This window comes from Mercenaria mercenaria, chromosome 5 (assembly GCF_021730395.1).
Source record: "Mercenaria mercenaria strain notata chromosome 5, MADL_Memer_1, whole genome shotgun sequence".
NCBI classification, from domain to species: domain Eukaryota; kingdom Metazoa; phylum Mollusca; class Bivalvia; order Venerida; family Veneridae; genus Mercenaria; species Mercenaria mercenaria.
The window spans coordinates 79,469,870-79,491,480 of NC_069365.1; the positions used below are offsets into that span (position 1 = coordinate 79,469,870).

The 21,611-nt window shown below is 37.3% G+C and overlaps 1 protein-coding gene across 2 annotated transcripts; it reads right to left on the bottom strand.

Moving 5' to 3' along the window:
• Window positions 1-879: 879 nt before the first annotated feature.
• Window positions 880-20,908, bottom strand: LOC123557729 (UPF0547 protein C16orf87 homolog). Of its 2 annotated transcripts, XR_008371084.1 has the most exons (6): window positions 20,741-20,908; window positions 13,157-13,232; window positions 12,524-12,645; window positions 12,094-12,262; window positions 11,560-11,701; window positions 3,328-3,462 (listed from the first exon to the last, which is right to left on the bottom strand). XR_008371084.1 is itself a non-coding variant. In XM_045349372.2 (5 exons), exons 1-5 carry the CDS (start codon window positions 20,819-20,821, stop codon window positions 3,329-3,331), a joined length of 582 nt encoding a protein of 193 aa, XP_045205307.1. In that variant the 5' UTR covers window positions 20,822-20,906; the 3' UTR covers window positions 880-3,328. The 2 variants fall into 2 exon arrangements, 1 of the variants encoding a protein (XP_045205307.1); XM_045349372.2 differs by lacking the exon at window positions 11,560-11,701 and having other exon boundaries at window positions 880-3,462; window positions 20,741-20,906.
• Between the last annotated feature and the right edge of the window lie 703 nt (window positions 20,909-21,611).

Here is a 21,611-nt window from a genome sequence, read left to right on the forward strand (position 1 = left end):
ATACGGAAAATATGCCTAACGCTTTTATTAAAGAAAGACCTGTTACCGGTAATTGTATTTCAGGTGAACAAATAGCTAAAAATAGCAATAGGAATTAACAGATTGTTTTTTAATCATAAAACTTGAGCTGTCACAGGAGTGACGAATAATACCCTCACAATACGGCCCTGTCACAGAAGTAAGCCAAAAGTCGAACCTCAAAATCAATCGGGGTCATCTGCTGGTTTTGATCAACCTCCCTATTAAGTTTCGTGATTCTAGGCCCAAGCGTTCTCAAGTTATCGTCAGAAAACGGTTTTACTGTTCCGGGTAACCTTGACTTTGGACCTACTGACCTGAAAATCAATAGGTGTCATCTGCTGGTCATGATCAACCTTCCTATCAACTTTCATGATCCTAGGCTCAAGCATTCTCAAGTTATCGTCCAGAAATTGTTTAACTGTTCCGGGTCACTGTAACCTTGACCTACTGACCTCAAAATCAATAAGTGTCATCTGCTGGTTATGGCCAACCTCCCCTCACAACTTTGCGTGATCCTAGGCCCAAGCCTTCTCAAGTTATCATCTGGAAACCGTTTAACTGTTCCAGGTCATTGTGACCTTGACCCTTGACCTACTGACCTCAAAGTCGAATCTGATCTGTATTTTATGATGTTACACATGTGTACCAAAATTTATTTAAATCTGTCAAGCATTTCACGAGTTACTGTCCAGAAACCACGAAAACCAATGGACCAACCGGCAGACAAGCCCACTCCTATACCCCCTCAAACTTCGTTTGTGGGGGTATAACAAGTCAAGATTAAGCACACCTGCTTACAAGGGCAATAATGTGTTTGCTTTTGCTTACATTCAAATTGTATCAAATAAAATGGATATCTTTATATCATTTCTTTTTTAATTTTTTTAAGAACATAAATGAATTTCATACAATAAAATTACCAAAGAACAATCTTATCATACAAATTTGCATTTTCAAAATTACATGTATAACAATTTACAGTACTATGCATTTTACCACACCAAAGATGTCAAATTTATTTAATATTAAATCATGCATCACCTTCACATAAACAAAATTGAATACTGAAAACAAAACAAAAATACAAACCACAACTAAACAGAATCACCAACTAGAGCTTTTTCATTACAGCACACTCAACTATTTGAATATTTGTCAGTAAAATTGATTTTCTTTCTAAGAATATAGGTACATTGGCCCAATTCAGGTAAGAGTTACAGGACTTGATGCTATTGCATTGTAAATTCATAAACCAATACAGTCTTGTCAAAAAATGTTTCACTTTAATAAGCTTCTTCAGTTGACAATATATGAAAATTGACTTGATGCTGCAATTTTGCTCAATTGCACCCACCATCTGTGAGAAGTTTCTACAAAGTATCCACATTAGATTTGGAGATAGTATGCAAAACTTAAACCTGCATTTTCCAGGTAAAACAAGGGGTATAACTTTTGCCAAATTACAATTCTGAGTAAAGGACATGTTATCCATATTTGTATTGACTTTGGCGAGAACAACTTGTATGCAAATTTTCATTCCAAGAAAGGGAATAATTGTGTTAAAATTCAATGATTTCATTTTAGAGTTATGGCATAACCTTCTGTTATTACCTGAAAGATGAATGTGCAATTTTAATGAAGTATCTACAACCATTATGGTTAAAAATATGGTATTGTACTCTTTGAAAATTTTCAAGTAAAAAGGGCAATAACTCTGGAAATACTGCAGGTAGAGTTATGCATCTTTTCAAGCTAATGTACACTGTCACTCTTAGAAAGTAAAGCAAGTTTCAATTGAACATCTAAAGTAATGAAGAAGACATCAGACTTTACAAAACTTGGATTAAAAGGGGCATAATTCTGGAAATATTGCAGGTAGAGTTACACATATTGTGAATGTCACACTAATGTAAACTGTTACTATAAGTAAGTACAGCAAGTTTCAACTGAATATCTTATGTAATGAAGATATTTTACTGGGGATCAAACCAGAACCCAACAGTCTGTAGAACTGCACTCTTCCTAAAAATGAGCTGGCAAACACAAGGAGTTTTACAGCAAAGGGCCTAATATTGACCACTGAACTGGAAAGGATTAAAATTGCCATCATTTTTTAGCAATCTTTTTTCACATGACAGTGTACAACAAGAGCTGCTGGGCAGCAATGCTCAAAAGCCTTACTGCTTAAAAAGTTAAAATAATTAAAACAATGACAAACAAGTACAAAAGGGGCAACAAATTTGAATCAGTCAAACTTTTTACCTATAATGATGCACAACGAGATAAAAGATCACACAAACAATAGCGCAAAACAGAAACGGGGCCATAACTTTCTAAAACAGCAGAACAGATTTATAGTGCCCATGTACTGCAGGTCATAACATAAACACAATGAATGAATAAAGATATGTGTGTAATTATGCTAGTCCCTTCATGGTAAACAAAAGCAACACATGGAAACTATGTCAGTTTTTGTGTTTATAGACTGATATTCTGGTTCCTAGGATTGACTATATTGGAGAGAGATTTTGAAATTGACCAATGGCATGGTTGCTTCCAAACTCGGGTTGATAAGCCCAGACCTACGAAAGCATCAACAATAATTCTTAATATCATGGCAGATACCATGTGAACATTTTCTCACAAAAACATTTCAAAGTCCCCATCATGCCTAGTCAACATGTTGTGTTTTTGAAGACTTATGTAAGTAACCAACTCAACAAGGGTATACTCAAAACACTTGTGAGCTTGTATTAAAATTCTGTAGAATGAGATGTGTAAGGACATGTCGAAACATTGTGAGCAAACTGCTCGTATAGCATCTTCTCCCTTTTTATATTATCATCATTTGTAACAGGCAGGTATACAGCCTCACTGTATCCATTATTGTCCTGGATTTCAGGTGTTGTAAAGTTTTACATGTTGGGAAAGTTATTAAGAATATCTTTACAAACTGCCATCAAGATGTTTTATCCATGAATATGCACTTGTTAATTGCTAATCAATAAAATAGTGCTGTAAACATTGCTTCCAAAATGGGTAAGTTTTCATGAACACTTTGAAAGTACAAATGCAAATATCTCATTTTTTTTGTTTTATGTCCAGAATGTGTTCTCCCATGTTTTCGCTGCTCAAACATCTGTGTTAAAATATGTTTGATATATACACTTTCCTCTCCTAATATTGCACAATATATGAACACAGTTCATTTCCCTTCAGACTGGTTTAAAGTTCTCTGTGAAAATGAACACATTCAATTTCCCATCAGACTGGTTTTTTTCTGAAAATGAACACAGTCTATTTCCTATCAGACTGGATTAAAGTTTTGTGTGGAGAACTTTCTGTTGATTTCTGCCAGTATTATCTTGTACTGCATGAATTTCTCTGCAGGAAGATGAGCATACCAGTCTTCTTCAGGAGGCGGCGACTTTGTTTCCGAACCTGAAAATAGGACGTCAAAGAATGGTTGAGTTAGACATTTTATTACAATCTATAATTTCTCTTCTTCTTCAGACTTACAAGTGAAAGAAACATCAAAGTCTTCATTCCAGTATTGTTTCAGGTCAGTGAGGGAAACCTTGCATGGAGTGGCGTCCCCTTACAGTAAAGAAACCTCTACCACAATGAACCAAGTTTTTCGTTGTTTAATTCCAGATTTCATTTACTGACTTTGTTTTGGGTGTTTTCAAAATGTTTGTTTTGGGTTTAACACCGTTTTTCAACAGTATTTCAGTCATGTAACAGCAGGCAATTAACCTAACCAGTGTTCCTGGATTCTGTACCAGTACAAACCTGTTCTCCGCAAGTAACTGCCAACTTCTCCACATGAATCAGAGGTGGAGGACTAATGATTTCAGACACAATGTCGTTTATCAAATAGTCACGGAGAACATACGCACTGCCCGAGAATCGAACTCACGACCCTGCGGTCAATAGACCAACCCTCTACCTACTGAGCTAAGCAGGTGGGCATTTTCAAAATGAAGTGATGATATGACAGAATAAATCTGAAATGAAAACAAGGCTGGCAATTTGTCATAAATTACACCCATCACAGCAAATTACTTTTGGCTTTTAAAATACTTTACTTATTGGACAGACTAGTTGTCAGTTGGGGTTTTTTTTGTTCAATTTCAATTAGTTCAAGGGTGGCAACTCCAGAGCAACAAAGGCTATACATTTGGTTACTGAATTTGGCAAAAATAATATGCCCATAAACATTTCAAATCTGGTGAACAATGGATAAGAACTGCTTATATTATTAAGTTGACACTGTCAACTGTTGCAATTTAAGTAAATCAAGGGCCATTTCTGAACCAGTCCATTTGGTTATCTAGACATTATGCCCAAAACTATTTTGCCCATCTTTAGTGAACACAGGATAAGAACTGCTCCATTAAGAGAAAGGATAACTTTACTGGACGATGCTTATATGAACTGTTTCATGGGCATATAAAAATACAGTCGAAACTCAGTATCTCGAATTTCAAGGGACCATGCATTTCAGTTCGAGATAACTGAAATTCAAGTTATCAGAAGGGACGTTTATGTACGTGATGGTGAAAAAAAATGTTGATTCCAACACTTTTTTAATCTCCAGCTACTAGGCACAATATAAATATAATATTTCTTGCAATAACTCTTTTAAAACTTAACACAAAATCATTATAAACATAATCAGAAATTCACAATATATACATACATATACATCAGATAACATTTCCGGCATATGCGCATCAGTCATACATAAATATTCAGCACAATTCATTTGATTAATATTATTACAGCACATGTAACAAGAGCTGTCCGTAAGACAGCCAAGCTCGACTATTCGAAATATTGTCCCAGAAGCAGGAAAATATCACCCAAAAAGGTTAAATATCAAAAGAGTTTTAAGTTCAAAAGGGGACATAATTTGACCAAAATACATGTCAGAGTTATGGAACTTGACCCAGTGAGGTTGGTAATTGATCTAGAAAAAGAAACAAGAGCTGTCGGAGGACAGCAACGCTCGACTATTCAACAGCCTTGTCGCTTGAATCAATACGGAAGTCGAAAACGGGGCATAATTTAGTAAAAAAGTAAAATAGGGTTATGGAACCTGCATAGTGCTTATCAGCTCATGACAGTGGACAAGTGTATGAAGTTTCAATCCATTCCCATTAGTGGGTACTCAGATACCAGCTTACATATAAGAATTTAACCCAAAACTCCTAAGTTCAAAAAGGGGCATAATTTTGTAAAATGCGTAGTTGAGTTATTGATCCTTTGCACTGCATGTCATATCATGACAGTGAACTAGTATGTGAAGTTTCAATCCTTTCCCATTAGTGGATACTGAGATACCAGCTTACATACAAAAACTTAACCAAAAATTTCTATGTTGAAAAAGGGGCATAATTTTGTAAAAAAGCAAAATAAAGTTATGGGACCTGCTTTGTGCATGTCAGATCATGACAGTGAACAAGTGTGTGAAGTTTCAATCCATTCCCATTAGTGAGTACTGAGATACCAGCTTACATACAAAACCTTAACCAAAAAATTCTAAGTCGAAAAAGGGGCATAATTTTGTAAAAAAGCAAAACAGAGTTATGGAACCTGTGCAATGTAAGTCAGTTTATCACAGTAAATAAGTGTGTGAAATTTCAATCCATTCCCACAAGTGGTTACGAGATACCAGCTTACATACAAAACCTTAACCAAACATTTCTAAGTCAAAAAAGGGGCATAATTTTGTAAACAAGAGGACCATGATGGTCCTGAATCGCTCACCTATCCCCACATGACCCAGTGTTGAACTGAGTATGATGTCGTTATTTCTATTATTTGACATAGTGACCTAGTTTTTGAGCACATGTGACCTAGATATCATCAAGATAAACAAGAGGACCATGATGGTCCTGAATCGCTCACCTCTTCCCACATGACCCAGTTTTGAGTATGACGTCGTTTTTTCTATTATTTGACATAGTGACCTAGTTTTTCAGCTCATGTGACCCAGTTTTGAACTTGACCTAGATATTATCAAGATAAAAATTCTGACCAATTTTCATGAAGATCCATTGAAAAATATGGTCTCTAGAGAGGTCACAAGGTTTTTCTATTATTTGACCTATTGACCTAGTTTTCGAAGGTACGTGACCCTGTTTTGACCTTTATCTAGATATCATCAAGGTGAACATTCTCACTATTTTCATGAAGATCTCATGAAAAACATGGCCTCTAGAGAGGTCACAATGTTTTTCTATCTTTATACCTACTGGCCTAGTTTTTGACCGCACATGACCCAGTTTCGAAACTGACCTAGATATCATCAAGGTGAACATTCAGATCAATTTTCATGAAAATCCATTGAAAAATATGGCCTCTAGAGAGGTCAAAAGATTTTAATAATTTTAGACCTACTGACCTAGTTTTTGACCGCAGTTGACCCAGTTTCAAACTTGACCTAGATATCATCAAGATGAACATTCAGACCAACTTTCATACAGATCCCATGAAAAGAATGGTCTCTAGAGAGGTCACAAGGTTTTTTTATTATTTGACCTACTGACCTAGTTTTTTAAGGCACGTGACCCAGTTTCAAACTTGATCTAGATATCATCAAGGTGAACATTCTGACCAATTTTTATGGAGATCCATTCACAAGTATGGCCTCTAGAGGGGTCTAGAGGGTTTTTTTTATTTTTAGACCTACTGACCTAGTTTTTGACCGAACATGACCCTGTTTCGAACTTGACCTAGATATCATCAAGATGAACATTCAGACCAAATTTCATACAGATCCCATGAAAAATATGGCCTTTAGAGAGGTCACAAAGTTTTTCCATTATCTGACCTACTGACCTAGTTTTTGACGGCACGTGACCCACTTTCGAACTTGACCTAGATATCATCAAGACGAACATTCAGACCAACTTTCATACAGATCCCATGAAAAATATGGCCTCTAGAGAGGTCACAAGGATTTTCTATTATTTGACCTACTGACCTAGTTTTTGAAGGCACGTGACCCACTTTCGAACTTGACCTAGATATCATCAAGGTGAACATTCTGACCAATTTCATGAAGATCTCATGAAATATGGCCTCTAGAGAGGTCACAAACTTTTTCTATTTTTAGACCTACTGACCTAGTTTTTGACCGGACGTGACCCAGTTTCAAACTTGACCTAGATATCATCAAGATGAACATTCAGACCAACTTTCATACAGATCCCATGAAAAATATGGCCTTTAGAGAGGTCACAAGGTTTTTCTATTATTTGACCTACTGACCTAGGTTTTGACGGCACGTGACCCAGTTTCGAACTTGATCTAGATATCATCATGGTGAATGTTCTGATCAATTTTCATGAAGATCCCATGAAAAATATGGCCTCTAGAGAGGTCACAAGGATTTTCTATTTTTAGACCTACTGACCTAGTTTTTGATGGCACGTGATCCAGTTTCGAACTTGACCTAGATATCATCAAGGTGAATGTTCTGACCAATTTTCATGAAGATCTTGTGAAATATATGGCCTCTAGAGAGGTCACAAGGTTTTTCTATTTTTAGACCTACTGACCTAGTTTTTGACCGGACGTGACCCAGTTTCAAACTTGACCTAGATATCATCAAGATGAACATTCAGACCAACTTTCATACAGATCCCATGAAAAATATGGCCTTTAGAGAGGTCACAAGGTTTTTCTATTATTTGACCTACTGACCTAGGTTTTGATGGCACGTGACCCAGTTTAGAACTTGATCTAGATATCATCATGGTGAATGTTCTGATCAATCTTCATGAAGATCCCATGAAAAATATTGCCTCTAGAGAGGTCACAAGGTTTTTCTATTTTTAGACCTACTGACCTAGTTTTTGATGGCACGTGATCCAGTTTCGAACTTGACCTAGATATCATCAAGGTGAATTGTTCTGACCAATTTTCATGAAGATCTCATGAAATATATGGCCTCTAGAGAGGTCACAAGGTTTTTCTATTTTTAGACCTACTGACCTAGTTTTTTACGGCACGTGACCCAGTTTCAAACTTGACCTAGATATCATCAAGGTGAACATTCTGAGCAATTTTCATGAAGATCTTGTGAAATATATGGCCTCTCTAGAGGTCACAAGGTTTTTCTATTTTAAGACCTACTGACCTAGTTTTTGATGGCACGTGACCCAGTTTCGAACTTGACCTAGATATCATTAAGATGAACATTCTGACCAATTACATAAAGATCCCATGAAAAATGTGACCTCTAGAGTGGTCACAAGCAAAAGTTTACAGACGGACGGATGGACGGACGCATGGACGGACGCATGGACGACGGACACCGCGCGATCACAAAAGCTCACCTTGTCACTTTGTGACAATTTGGGACCGGACGTGACCCAGTTTCAAACTTGACCTAGATATCATCAAGATGAACATTCAGACCAACTTTCATACAGATCCCATGAAAAATATGGCCTTTAGAGAGGTCACAAGGTTTTTCTATTATTTGACCTACTGACCTAGGTTTTGACGGCACGTGACCCAGTTTCGAACTTGATCTAGATATCATCATGGTGAATGTTCTGACCAATTTTCATGAAGATCCATTGAAAAATATGACCTCTAGAGGTCACAAGGTTTTTCTATTATTTGACCTAATGACCTAGTTTTTGAAGGCACTTGACCCACTTTTGAACTTGACCTAGATATCATCAAGGTGAACATTCTCACCAATTTTCATGAAGATTTCATGAAAAATATGGCCTCTAGAGAGGTCACAAGGTTTTTCTATTTTTCGACCTACTGACCTAGTTTTTGACCGCACATGACCCACTTTCGAACTTGACCTAGATATCATCGAGCTGAACACTCTCACCAATTTTCATGAAGATCCATTGAGAATTATGGCCTCTAGAGAGGTCACAAGGTTTTTCTATTTTTAGACCTACTGACCTAGTTTTTGACCGCACGTGACCCAGTTTCGAACTTGATCTAGATATCATCAAGATGAACATTCTGATCAATTTACATGAAGATCTCTTGAAAATATGGCCTCTAGAGAGGTCACAAGGTTTTTCTATTTTTAGACCTACTGACCTAGTTTTTGACCGGACGTGACCCAGTTTCAAACTTGACCTAAATATCATCAAGTTGAACATTCTGACTAATTTTCATAAAGATCCATTTAGAAATATGGCCTCTAGAGAGGTCACAAGGTTTTTCTATTTTTAGACCTACTGACCTAGTTTTTGACCCCACGTGACCCAGTTTCAAACTTGCCCTAGATATCATCAAGGTGAACATTCTGACCAATTTTCATGAAGATCTCATGAAAAAAAAGGCCTTTAGAGGGGTCACAAGGTTTTTCTATTTCCAGACCTACTGACCTAGTTTTTGACCGCATGTGACCCAGTTTCGAATTTGATCTAGATATCATCAAGATGAACCTTCTGACTAATTTTCATGAAGATCCATTGAGAAATATGGCCTCTAGAGAGGTCACAAGGTTTTTCTATTTTTTAACCTACTGACCTAGTTTTTGTCCCCACATGAGCCAGTTTCAAACTTGACTTAGATATCATCAAGGTGAACATTCTGACCAACTTTCATGAAGATCCAATGAGAAATATGGCCTCTAGAGAGGTCACAAGGTTTTTCTATTTTAGACCTACTGACCTAGTTTTTGACCCCATGTGACCCAGTTTCGAACTTGACCTAGATATCATCAAGGTGAACATTCTGACAAATTTTCATGAAGATCTCATGAAAAATATGGCCTCTCGAGAGGTCACAAGGTTTTTCTATTTTTAGACCTACTGACCTAGTTTTTGACCGCATGTGACCCAGTTTCAAACTTGACCTAGATATCATCATTATGAACATTCTGACCAACTTTTATAAAGATCCCATGAAAAATGTGACCTCTAGAGTGGTCACAAGCAAAAGTTTACGCACGGACTGACGGACGCACGCACGGACGGCGGACGCCACGTGATCACAAAAGCTCACCTTGTCGCTTTGTGACAGGTGAGCTAAAAAGCAAAACAGAGTTATGGAACCTGTGCAATATAAGTCAGTTTATCACAGTGAATAAGTGTGTGAAGTTTCCATCCATTCCCACAAGTGGTTGCTGAGATACCAGCTTACATACAAAACCTTAACCAAATTGGGACGCGGACGCGGACGCCGAGGCATGGGCGAGTCCAATAGCTCTACTATTCTATGAATAGTCGAGCTAAAAATAAGTTTCAAATCTATAATTATGCCTTTTAGTAATAGCTGTATGTACTTGCACGCAAAACTTTAACCAGGATTTTCTAAGTCCAAGAGGGGGCATAATTTGCCCAAAATACATGTCAGAGTTATGGGACTTGACCCAGTGAGGTTGGTAATTGATCTAGAAAAAGAAAAAATAAGTTTCAAATCTATATGCCTTTTAGTAATAGCTGTATGTACTTGCACGCAAAACTTTAACCAGGATTTGCTAAGTCCAAAAGGGGGGATAATTTGGCCAAAATGAAGGTCAGAGTTATGGGACTTGCTGCTATCAACTAGTTTTATAACACCGAAGGCACATGTGAAGTTTCAATTCAATATCTGCATTAGTTTTGGAGACAGTAACTTGCATGTAAAACTTGAACCAGAATTTTCTAAGTCCAAAAGGGGGCATAATTTGCTCAAAATACATGTCAGAGTTATAGGACTTGACCCAGTGAGGTTGGTAATTGACCTAGTAAAAGGAAAAAATAAGTTTCAAAGCTATATGCCTTTAAATGATAGCTGTATGTACTTGCATGCAAAAACTTAACAAAGGTGTGATGCCGACACCGACGCCGATGCCAGGGTGCGTAGAATAGCTAGACTATTCTTTGAATAGTCGAGCTAATAAATGAATATGATACACAAATGATGAAAAAATAACATTCGGTATGAGAAGGGCTTAACTAACAAACCAATTTTCGTAAACCGTCAGTCGACACATTTATTTATTTCGTCTCTCTCTATTTCTTTGCATATAATTATTATGCAAACAAGTATGACAGCATCTCACATTGATAATCGCCACATCTTTAAAACTTCAGAATTACGGCTTACTGGTTAGGCAACCACAATCACAATGAAATGTGTGAAATTTTATCGCATGTTTTTCTCACTTCAACTTACCGAGTTTACAATGCACATGTATTTTATTGATGGGACTGAAAATCCCTTTCGACACATTCGGAGTCTCGGTAAGTCAAAATTTGACATAAACGGAGTTGAATTACATATATAAAGAAGGAAATTTGACAGGACTTGGCCATTTCTTCGAATTAAGCGGAATTTCGAGGTAAGCGAGTTTGAGATACAGAGTTTCAACTGTATTTTAATTTCTTTACAACAGCCATCTGACATCTTCATCATGTGATATTTGTGTTAGCATTGATAAATGTACCACAAAGGGAGTTTACCACTTCTGGTAGTTTAACCCTTACCATGCTCAATTTCTATAATGAACTTGTCCATCTTTCAATTTAGACAGTCCCATTTGCTGTTAAAAGGGGTGCTTACCAAAAAGATACTGACTGACTGGCGACAGATGTGCAGGCTGATTATGATCTACACAGGTTGCTAAGGCAGAATCAATTGTGTCCAGCATGATGAGGATTGAAGTATTGGCATCAAGCATTTCACAAGGCAAGTGGATGGCAAACTAGTAAGGCACAAAATATCAACATTACAGGACAAAAGGACACATTGAAATGATTATTTTGTGAAAACTAAAAGCATAATGACTTCCACTTGGTTGTTTTTTACCAACAATGTATGGAGAGGCATGGTTAGGCTAAAAAGAGAATCGCCTGCCGTGGTCATTTTTAACATGGTGATTTTATTGTTGATTTGGCTGGAAAGAAATTAAAGCTTATAATATTTTTTGTGAAATTTGGTCCTCAGAAAATAAAATTCTGATGAGTGACGACTTATTTCTCCACAAAATACCATTACAAATCTGACATTTGTCTAATGGGTCTGTGTTAGTACATGACTTTGTACTGACCATTGTCTAACACGTCTACACTAGAACATGAATGACCTTGAACCGACCTTTGTCTGATGGGTCTATACTTGTACATGACATTGTACTAGTCACACTCTTTGGTCTTCCCCTTTTTCTCTTTGGTGCATCGGCATCTTCACTTGGTGCCTTCACGGGAGCTGTGACTGGTTTCGGAGCTGTGCTAGTGATACTAGTACTTGTTATACTTGGGGTACTCTGAAATATTATCATACATAATTAAAACAAAGAATTACACGATTTTCTACAATGACCAAGACCTACAGATATTCATCAATTTGAAAAAGTTAAAAAAAGCATCCAAAGATCATTTTTTGACAAAGAGCTGGTGTGCGGGGAGGGTTATGGAGAGTATGCGCCAGATTTCAGTGTGTGTGTGTTTGTGTGTTCGTGTTTAACGTCTTTTTCAACAATTTTTCAGTCACTTAGTAACTGTAAATGTTTTCAGAAAGGCTTTACCTCTTTCCTTTTTCTTTTCTTCTTGAATTGATTGTTGACTTCCATGGCATTGAAGAAGTCGGGTCTTTCTCTCCGTATCCTTTCTGTTCTCCGTATTTTCGCATCAGCATCTTTATCCTCTTCTGTATTGATGAAATAGAAACATGGAATCATGAATTGCAGGGTAATTTTTCTAAATGATCCATTTTCAACAGAAATAAGAACCCTATTCTAAAAGTAACGTAATTAAAAAAGAAACAAGACCAATATACTGGCTGATACAGCTGTAGACCATTTAAAATATCTGAAATCTTGACGCCTAATGATACAACGTTTGGTGAAAACCTATCACCTGGTTCAATCATAATATTATGTATTTCCTATTACAAAAATATGCACTTTGATGTAGCAGAAAACTCCAGGTGCCCCCTCATGTATTATTTCATCACGCGATGGGCAGACACCTGGGTAGAACCATCAACCTTCTGTAAGCCAGCTGGACGGCTTCCTCACATTAATAATTCAATGCCCCGAGAGAGGTTTGAACCCATATTGGTGAGGAGAAAGTGATTCAGTCAGTGACTGTTACATAACGGGTTAACCACTCGGCCATGTAGGCCCCTCACAGTTCTGTCATTACTTGTCTGAGTTTACCTTTAGCAGCTTTGATTGATTTTGCAGGAGTAACGTAACACTTGCACAGTGGGCACAGCTTGCATGCAACAGGAATCTGAAATGTAACATTAACTTATAAATAAACAACAAATACATGTACTTCTTCCGTTCAGACTCAAGAAGTGCATTTTTTAATTTTCATTATTTCAATATTCCAAGAATTATCTACAGGAAATGTCTGTAAATGCACATACAGACAGCAGCAACGCTATATGCCTCTCTCCTGCCACATAAATGTGGAGGCATAAAAAAGACGTGACAGAACAGAGGAGGTAATTTTAAATTTTTGAATTATCATTATCATATCACATTTATATAGCACTCTTTTCATATAAAATGTGAGCGTTCAAAAGTGCTTTACAAAGACATTAAAGAATATATATACATGTAAATATACTGGTTAAAGATTAAAAGGAATAGTAACAAGAGGGCCATGATGGCCCTATATCGCTCACCTGTTATCATTGCACTTAAGGACAAGTCTTCAAGGTCAAAAGATCATAATAGAAGAAAATATAGTTGAAATTTTCTTTAAGTAACTTTAAAAACAAGATTTGAAAACTTTTTGTAGAGGTCCACTAGGCAATGCTACATGTCAAATATCTAAGCTCTTCTGGTTTATTTTTAGAAAATTTTGAAGATTATTCTATGTACAATCAAGTAACCCCATGGGGCAGGGTCAATTTGACCCCAGGGGTCATGTTTGAATAAACTTTGTAAAAGTCTAATAGGCAATGCTACATGTCAAATATCTAAGATCTAGACCTTCTGGTTTATTTTTAGAATTTTTTTTTAAGATTTTCCTATGTAAAATCAAGTGACCCCTAGGGCGGAGTCAATTTTGACCCCGGGGGACAAGGTTTGAACAAATTTTGTAGAGGTCCACTAGGCAATGCTACATGTCAAATATCTAGTCTCTAGGCCTTCTAGTTTATTTTTAGAAAATTTTTGAAGATTTTCCTATGTAAAATCAAGTGACCCTGGGGCGTGGTCAATTTTGACCCAGGGGGTCATGATATGAAACAAATTTTGTAGAGGTCCACTAGGTAATGCTACATGTGAAATATCTAAGCTCTAGGCCTTCTGGTTTATTTTTAGAAAACTTTTGAAGATTTTCCTATGTAAAGTCAAGTGACCCCTAGGGCGGGGTCAATTTTGACCCCCGGGTCATAATTTGAACAACTTTAGTAGAGGTCCACTAGGCAATGCTACATGTCAAATATCTAAGCTCTAGGCTTCTGGTTTTTGAGAAGAAGATTTTTTAAATATTTTTCTATGTAAAATCAAGTGACCCCTGGGGCGGGGTCAATTTTGACCCCGGGGGGCCATGATTTGAATAAATTTTGTAGAGGTCCACTAGGCAATGCTACATGTGAAATATCTAAGCTCTAGGCCTTCTGGTTTATTTTTTAGAAATTTTTTGAAGATTTTCCTATGTAAAATCAAGTGACCCCTGGGGCGGGGTCAATTTTGACCCCGGGGTCATGATTTGAACAATTTTAGTAGAGGTCCACTAGGCAATGCTACATGTCAAATATCTACGCTCTAAGGCTTCTGATTTTTGAGAAGAAGATTTTTTAAGATTTTCTTATGTAAAATCAAGTGACCCCTGGGGCGGGGTCAATTTTGACCCCGGGGTTATGATTTGAACAAATTTGGTAGAGGTCCACTAGGCAATGCTTCACACCAAATATCTAAGCTCTAGGGCTTCTGGTTTTTGAGAAGAAGATTTTTAAAGTTTTTCCTTTCGGTTGCCATGGCAACCAGTGTTCTGCATGGAATTCAATTCTTTGAACAATTTTGAAAGGGGGCCATCCAAGGAACATCCCTGTGAAGTTTCATCAAAATTGGCCTGTTGGTTTAGGAGGAGATGTTGTTTAAAGGAAAGTGTGGACGGACGACGGACGGACGTACAACGGACGGACGGACGGATGCCGGACGGTGAGCGATCACAATACCTCACCCTGAGCACTTTGTGCTCAGGTGAGCTAATTATCAAAACAAGATCCTCTTTAAAGTTTAAATTTTGCTCAACATTAAATCACATTACATACACAGTACCTTTTACACAAAACCATCTTACAAACAGTACCATCTGCAAAATACCTTTACATAACTATACCACACAACCTTACATGGAATGACCACACTGACAACATCACCAAAAAAGCAAATCAAACATTGGGTTTCCTAAGACGTAACATCAAAGTGCACTCAGAAGGGTTAAAATTACAAGCATACAAAACACTTGTACGGCCCCAGCTGGAGTACAGTTCCACTGTGTGGTCCCCTCACTCTGAAACTCTTATTGATCAGCTTGAGTCTGTGCAGCCCAGGGCTGCATGCTCGGCCAAGCGTGATTACAGCCGTACATCCAGTGTAGACAACAAGCTGACTTCCCTAAATTGGCGACGCCTTGCACTCCGTTGCATTGACCAGCGCCTGGTTATGTTTTATAACATCTTGGATAACCAGGTCGCCATCCCACTACCGGACTACCTAACACCCAACACTAGATCTTCCAGAACCAGAACCACTCATTCCAAGGCATATTTTGTTCAAGTTTCACCCTCATCCAACTATCATTCTTCCCTAGAACAGTATATCATTGGAATGCCTTGCCCTCAGATGTTGTCAACTCGTCTGGGCCAGTGTTCAGTCTGGCTGTAAGCCAGATTGAGCACATCTCACCTTAAATACACCTGCCCTATTTTTAACCTGTTTTTAACCATTCTCCTTCTTGCTTTTTACTACTACTTTTTTACTCGTTTTAACATTCTTGCTAGTTGACGTGCAAAGTCTAGGTCCACAGCAGGGGTTTGACTATATGGAAGATAGAGAGATAGATACACTATTAAAGGAAAGCAATCCCTTTCTCAACACAAAACAAACCTGTCATGAGTTTGTTATTTTTGTTTGTTTGTTTTGGGTTTAACACCATTTTTCAACAACAAATTATATTAACTCTGACATTTCTTGTGCAAAATTGATCAAACAAGTGACAAGTGAGTATTGCAGTGGCAATACAAAAGTCCCACTTTGGTGAAATATAAAAACTTAGCAATTTTACTTGACCTCCAATAGCAAAGGGATACGGCACATGAGTGGATTAAGTTTAATGACTTATTTTTGAGTCCTAGAGTCATAATTATGAAAATAATCATACTAATATAACTACTCCCTAGACAAGGGTTTTTACCCCGCAGAAGCTATGTTTTCAACTACTTTCTTTACATGGCCAAGAAAAAAATATTATCAGCTATTTTCCCAATCAAACATTGCATTCAGTTATTCAAATGAATCAACTTTTAAAATTATTTCAACATATCTTCATATATTTATCTGTTTTTCGACAATTCGACATCGTACTGAACAATACTAACAGCGAATCCGAAGTCCAACAACATCGCATAACAACGAATAAAGATATGAGCAGTCAGTAAAATCAACGTTCTGTACTATTCGTGAACAAAACAACCATTACAATATGAGTTTTAACTAAAAACTACAAACTAACCGCCAAAGTTGTATTTACATAGCACCAACATCGGCCATAATCCTTGTTTCAAACTTTTTTCTAAAATATCTAACCGCTACCATTTTGCTTCATACGTCATATGTTTGCACATACGCGCTCTGATTGGCCCACTATTTTTACCTGACCAATCGGCGATTTAATTGTATTACGGTTTTTTCCAGAGTCGCATGATTTGTAATTTGACAGCTACATTGATCGAATAAAAATAATAAAGAGTTGGAGACAACCTTGGCTTTACAGGAATTAAACTTTGCCGGTTAGATTACTGTTTTTATTCACCATTTGTACTGCAATGGTTGCTTTGTCCGCGGATGGTCTAGAATGTTGTCTTTACTGACTGCGTATAGCTTGATATGTTGTTATGCGATGTTGTTAAGACTTCGCATTTGCTTTGTGTATTGTTCGGTACGATGTTGAATTGTCGAAAAACAGATAAATATATGAAAATATGTTGAGGTATCTATCTATAAATACTGCATGACACCCTTGCGAGTATTTTATGCAGGTGCGCGTCAGTGCATAAGAGTTTAAAAGCAGGAATGTACAGGAGAATTAAAGTAATACATAAAGTATTTGTGAGAATTTGAGAAAAAGCTGATAGTGCTAATAAAAAGGCGAAATGTACAGTAAAAGGATTAAAAACAGCCTGGTCACTCAGAAGTCCTGGCCCAGTTTGGTTACCCCTTGCCTAAACTGGTCCAGGGTAGGTGCTTGAGCAATGTCAGCCGGCAAAGAATTCCAGAGAATGATGGTAGCCGGGTAGAAAGAGAACTTGTAATAATTACAGGGTGTTTGAATTTGCCGGTAAGATTGGGAATGCATGTGTCTAGTGAGCCGGGTAGGAGGTAAAATATAAGATGGCATTGGCACTGCAACCAGTCCATGGACAATCTTGTAAAACATCAGTAGCCTGGCATCATTTCTTCTGTTTGCAAGGGAACGCCACCCCAATTGCTTTAACATGTGTGTGACACTGCTGTAATTTGAATAGTCACTGGTGACCCATCGAGCGGCCCTGCGTTGGCCCATCTCGATTTTATGTATATTGAGCTGTGTATGTGGACTCCACACTGAGCTGCAGTACTCTAGTTGTGGTCTAACAAGGGTTTTGTAGGCAAATTCCCTAATATTTTGCTGTTTGGAGGGAATATTGCGCTTAATGAAGTTAAGTGTTTGACCAGCTGTTGAAGTGACCTGGTTTATGTGTTTGTTCCAGTTTAGATCCGAAGTGATGCTAACACCAAGGTATTTTGCATCACTCACGGTTTCTAGTGTCTGCCCATGTAGTGTGTAAGTGGATTTGTAAGGGTGTTTAGACTTGGAAATATTAATCACTGTACATTTGGATGGATTGAATTTCATGTCCCATGTGTGTTCCCATTTTTGTAACCTGGTTAAGTCCTCTTGCAGAGTATGTTGTTGTGTAACATTGTTGACTGTGATATAAACAGCAGTATCATCAGCAAATAACCGGACCTGTGAAACAATATTTTCAGGCAGGTCGTTCATGTATAGCAGAAAGAGAAGAGGGCCGAGGACAGAGCCCTGTGGGACACCAGATGTGACCGGGACCTCATCCAACTTATCACCATTGACTAAGACGGACTGACGGCGACCGATGAGAAATGATTTGACCCACTGTAGTGTACAGTCCTGGATGCCATGTTGGTGCAACTTATATAGTAACTTTAGGTGATTAACCTTATCAAACGCCTTTGAGAAGTCGAGGAGTATTAAGTCTGTTTGGTGACCTTGAATTAAATTCCTGGATAGGTCCTCGACAAGTCCTAACAGTTGAGTTTCGCATGACCGTTTTGACCTGAAGCCATGTTGAAGGTGATAAAGTATGTTGTTGACCTGGAAATGTTTAGTGATGTTTGATGCGACAATGTGCTCCATAACTTTGCAAAGAACACATGTCAGGGAAATGGGTCTATAGTTAGCAGGGTTGCTTTTGTCACCCTTCTTAAAGAGAGGAGTGACATTCGCCTTGGACCAGTCGGAAGGGATAGTGCCTGTTTCTAGAGATTTTTGGAAAAGTTTGGTAACCAGGGGGGCTATTTGTACACTTAGGTTTTTCAGGACTACCGGTTTTAAGTTATCGGGACCGCAAGCTTTGTCACTCTGTAATGTGGACAAAAGCTTTTGGACACCATTTACACTGATGGAAATTTCTGACATTTTGGGGTATTGGGGATTTGGGGCATTGCTAAACAGGTATTTAGTTTTCATTAAGCATAGCTGACCTAGTTTTAAGGGATTCATTGGAGTGAAGACGGACTGGAATTGGCGGTTGAGAACATTTGCCTGGCCCCTGCTATCTGTGATAAGGTTATCATTTTCCGATAGTGGGGCAATGCCTTGAGTGTCCTGTTTAGCATTTTTGATAGTTGAGAAGAGCTTTTTACGGGAGAAGTTTTGACCTGGTTTTGGGTTATTTGGATCACCTAAGTGTGCTTCTAGGACATATTCTAGGTAGTTTGTGTGGGCCTACTTTATCTCCATTTTGACCTGGTTTCTGAAATTTTTGTACTGATGTTTGACCTTTGAATTTGAACTGTTTTTCTGTTTTTTGTACAATTTATTTCTTTTTCTGATTTGTCTCTTGATGCCTTGGGTGATCCAGGGAAGAGATGGTTTCATGGTTCATACAGAATATCAGAGACAAAATTCAAGTACTTTTCAAGGACTTTTCAAGGACTTTTTACAATTTTTCAAGGACTATTTTTTTTCAAAACCACGACCTAATCTGAACAACTTTTATTATGTAAAGCAAAAATGAAACAACCATTATTTGTCACACCTTTGAAATTGACGTAATTCGATTATTAGATTGATGTGATTCACTATTTTGCTGAGGTTTATCGCTTTTCTTGTGATTTTTTAGCGCACTCCTGCTAATGATACCTCAAAATTTTGTCACACGACGTACAAATACACTTCGTTCTGTCTGCTCTATAGGGCTTCAGCCACTGTTTATATTCGTCTTTTGTCTCCCGCTTACTTGAGTAAACATGTTTATATTTCTTACTCATTTTAATTCTCTGGAAACACTCGCAAATAGCTAAAAATTGCGAGTTATTATTCCCCCGTACTTTTTTAAACGGAAACGGAAACATGCAAACGGTGATATAGTGGAAATAGCACTCTGTAAATATCGATAAAGTGTGGCCGTAGACCACTATAATAGCATACGAGTGACCCGATCCTACAATTTCACGAATTTATTTTCATTTTCTCCGATTTATTTTAAGCCTTAAATTCTTTTTGCAAAACAAAGTTACGGAAAGAATATTTTCAAGGAGTAAAAGGTCAAATTCAAGGAGTTTTTTTCAAAATTCAAGTACTTTTCCAGGTTTTTTATGGTTTTTGTCATTTTCAAGGAGTTTTCAAGGACTACCATCGAATTCAAGGACTTTTCAAGGCCTGTGCGAACCCTGTGGTTTAGAACCCAACCTCTTGGAGGGAATGAAAAGATTTATTCCTTCATGGATAAGATCTTTAAATTCTATCCACAGCTCTTCAATAGATTTGGAATGGAAGTCACTAAACATAGAAGGTGACTTTGATTTTACAAACTGTTGGAAATTGACCCAGGTAATTTTAAAAGTTGATTCATTTGAATAACTGAATGCAATGTTTGAATGGGAAAAAAGCTGATAATATTTTTTTTCCTGGCCATGTAAAGAAAGTAGTTGAAAACATAGCTTCTGCGGGGTAAAAACCCTTGTCTAGGGAGTAGTTATATTAGTATGAATTTTTCATAATTATGGCTCCAGGACTCAAAAATAAGTCATTAAACATAATCCACTCATGTGCCGGGCCCCTTTGTTCAATAGTGATCTAGACCTTTGACTAACAACCACTGGTCATATGTGTGACACATAGTACCACAGGTACATGGCACATACAAGAATTCCACCTATAGTATATATAAAGAGATATACTACAGGTGGAACTTTTGTATGTGCCATGTACCTGTGGCCTTGATGATGGGAAATGTGGAGTCAGAAGATTGAGCTTACCTCCTTGCCACACTCTGTGCATTTCTTTACCACTTTGAAATCTGAGCGGGATCGTTCACTTTTTGTTGAATTTCGTCTCATTTTATTTTTTCTTAAAAATCAAGAAAATTAATGAAAAACAAAGACCAAAAATGTCTTCTCAATAATTCAGACGCTTGTTTCAGTAAAGCAAGCGCTTCCTTGAAAAAAAGGGGAGTAATCTGCATAGTACCCAAAGATTTTTATTTGGCGAAAACATGAAATTCAGCCAGAGCTGTAACCGAAATACCATATCTTTTTTATGTAGAAAGTTTGTTAAAAGAAGAACATTTTACTTTTCATTTCATTTTCTGTAATATTTTGTGTGGTTCATAAGAAATGTTCTTTTGAAACTAACTTTCATTTCTGTATGTTTCTCAAGATTTATGTTTTACAGGCTATATACCAATAAAAGAAACAGTTCTTTGTTTCAGATAAAATTCAGCTACTTCAGAACAATTTTGTTACAGGTTAGAGACCACCAGTTGTTTTCCCATAGACTTACATTGTAACATTATGGCGTGTACGGCCTTCCATACATCGAAACATGTATATCTAATTACAAGTTTTTCAAGAACTATCTTAGTTCTACCAAAATATCGGACGAAAAACATATGAATAGTGATACTTTATTTAAGTAACTTTCGTGTGAATGAGATGACCCCCTGTTTACATCATTGACATGGCGGGAGATATTCGTTTGATAAAACTTTTTTTAAATACACATAAAATGTAGCAAATTTTGTCAAAATGTATAATAAAATACTCTAAATGCAGTGAAAAACTATCAATTTTGAAAAAATAATCACTTCCTGGGTTTGTTTACATGACTGACCAATCAGAACGCACAGAC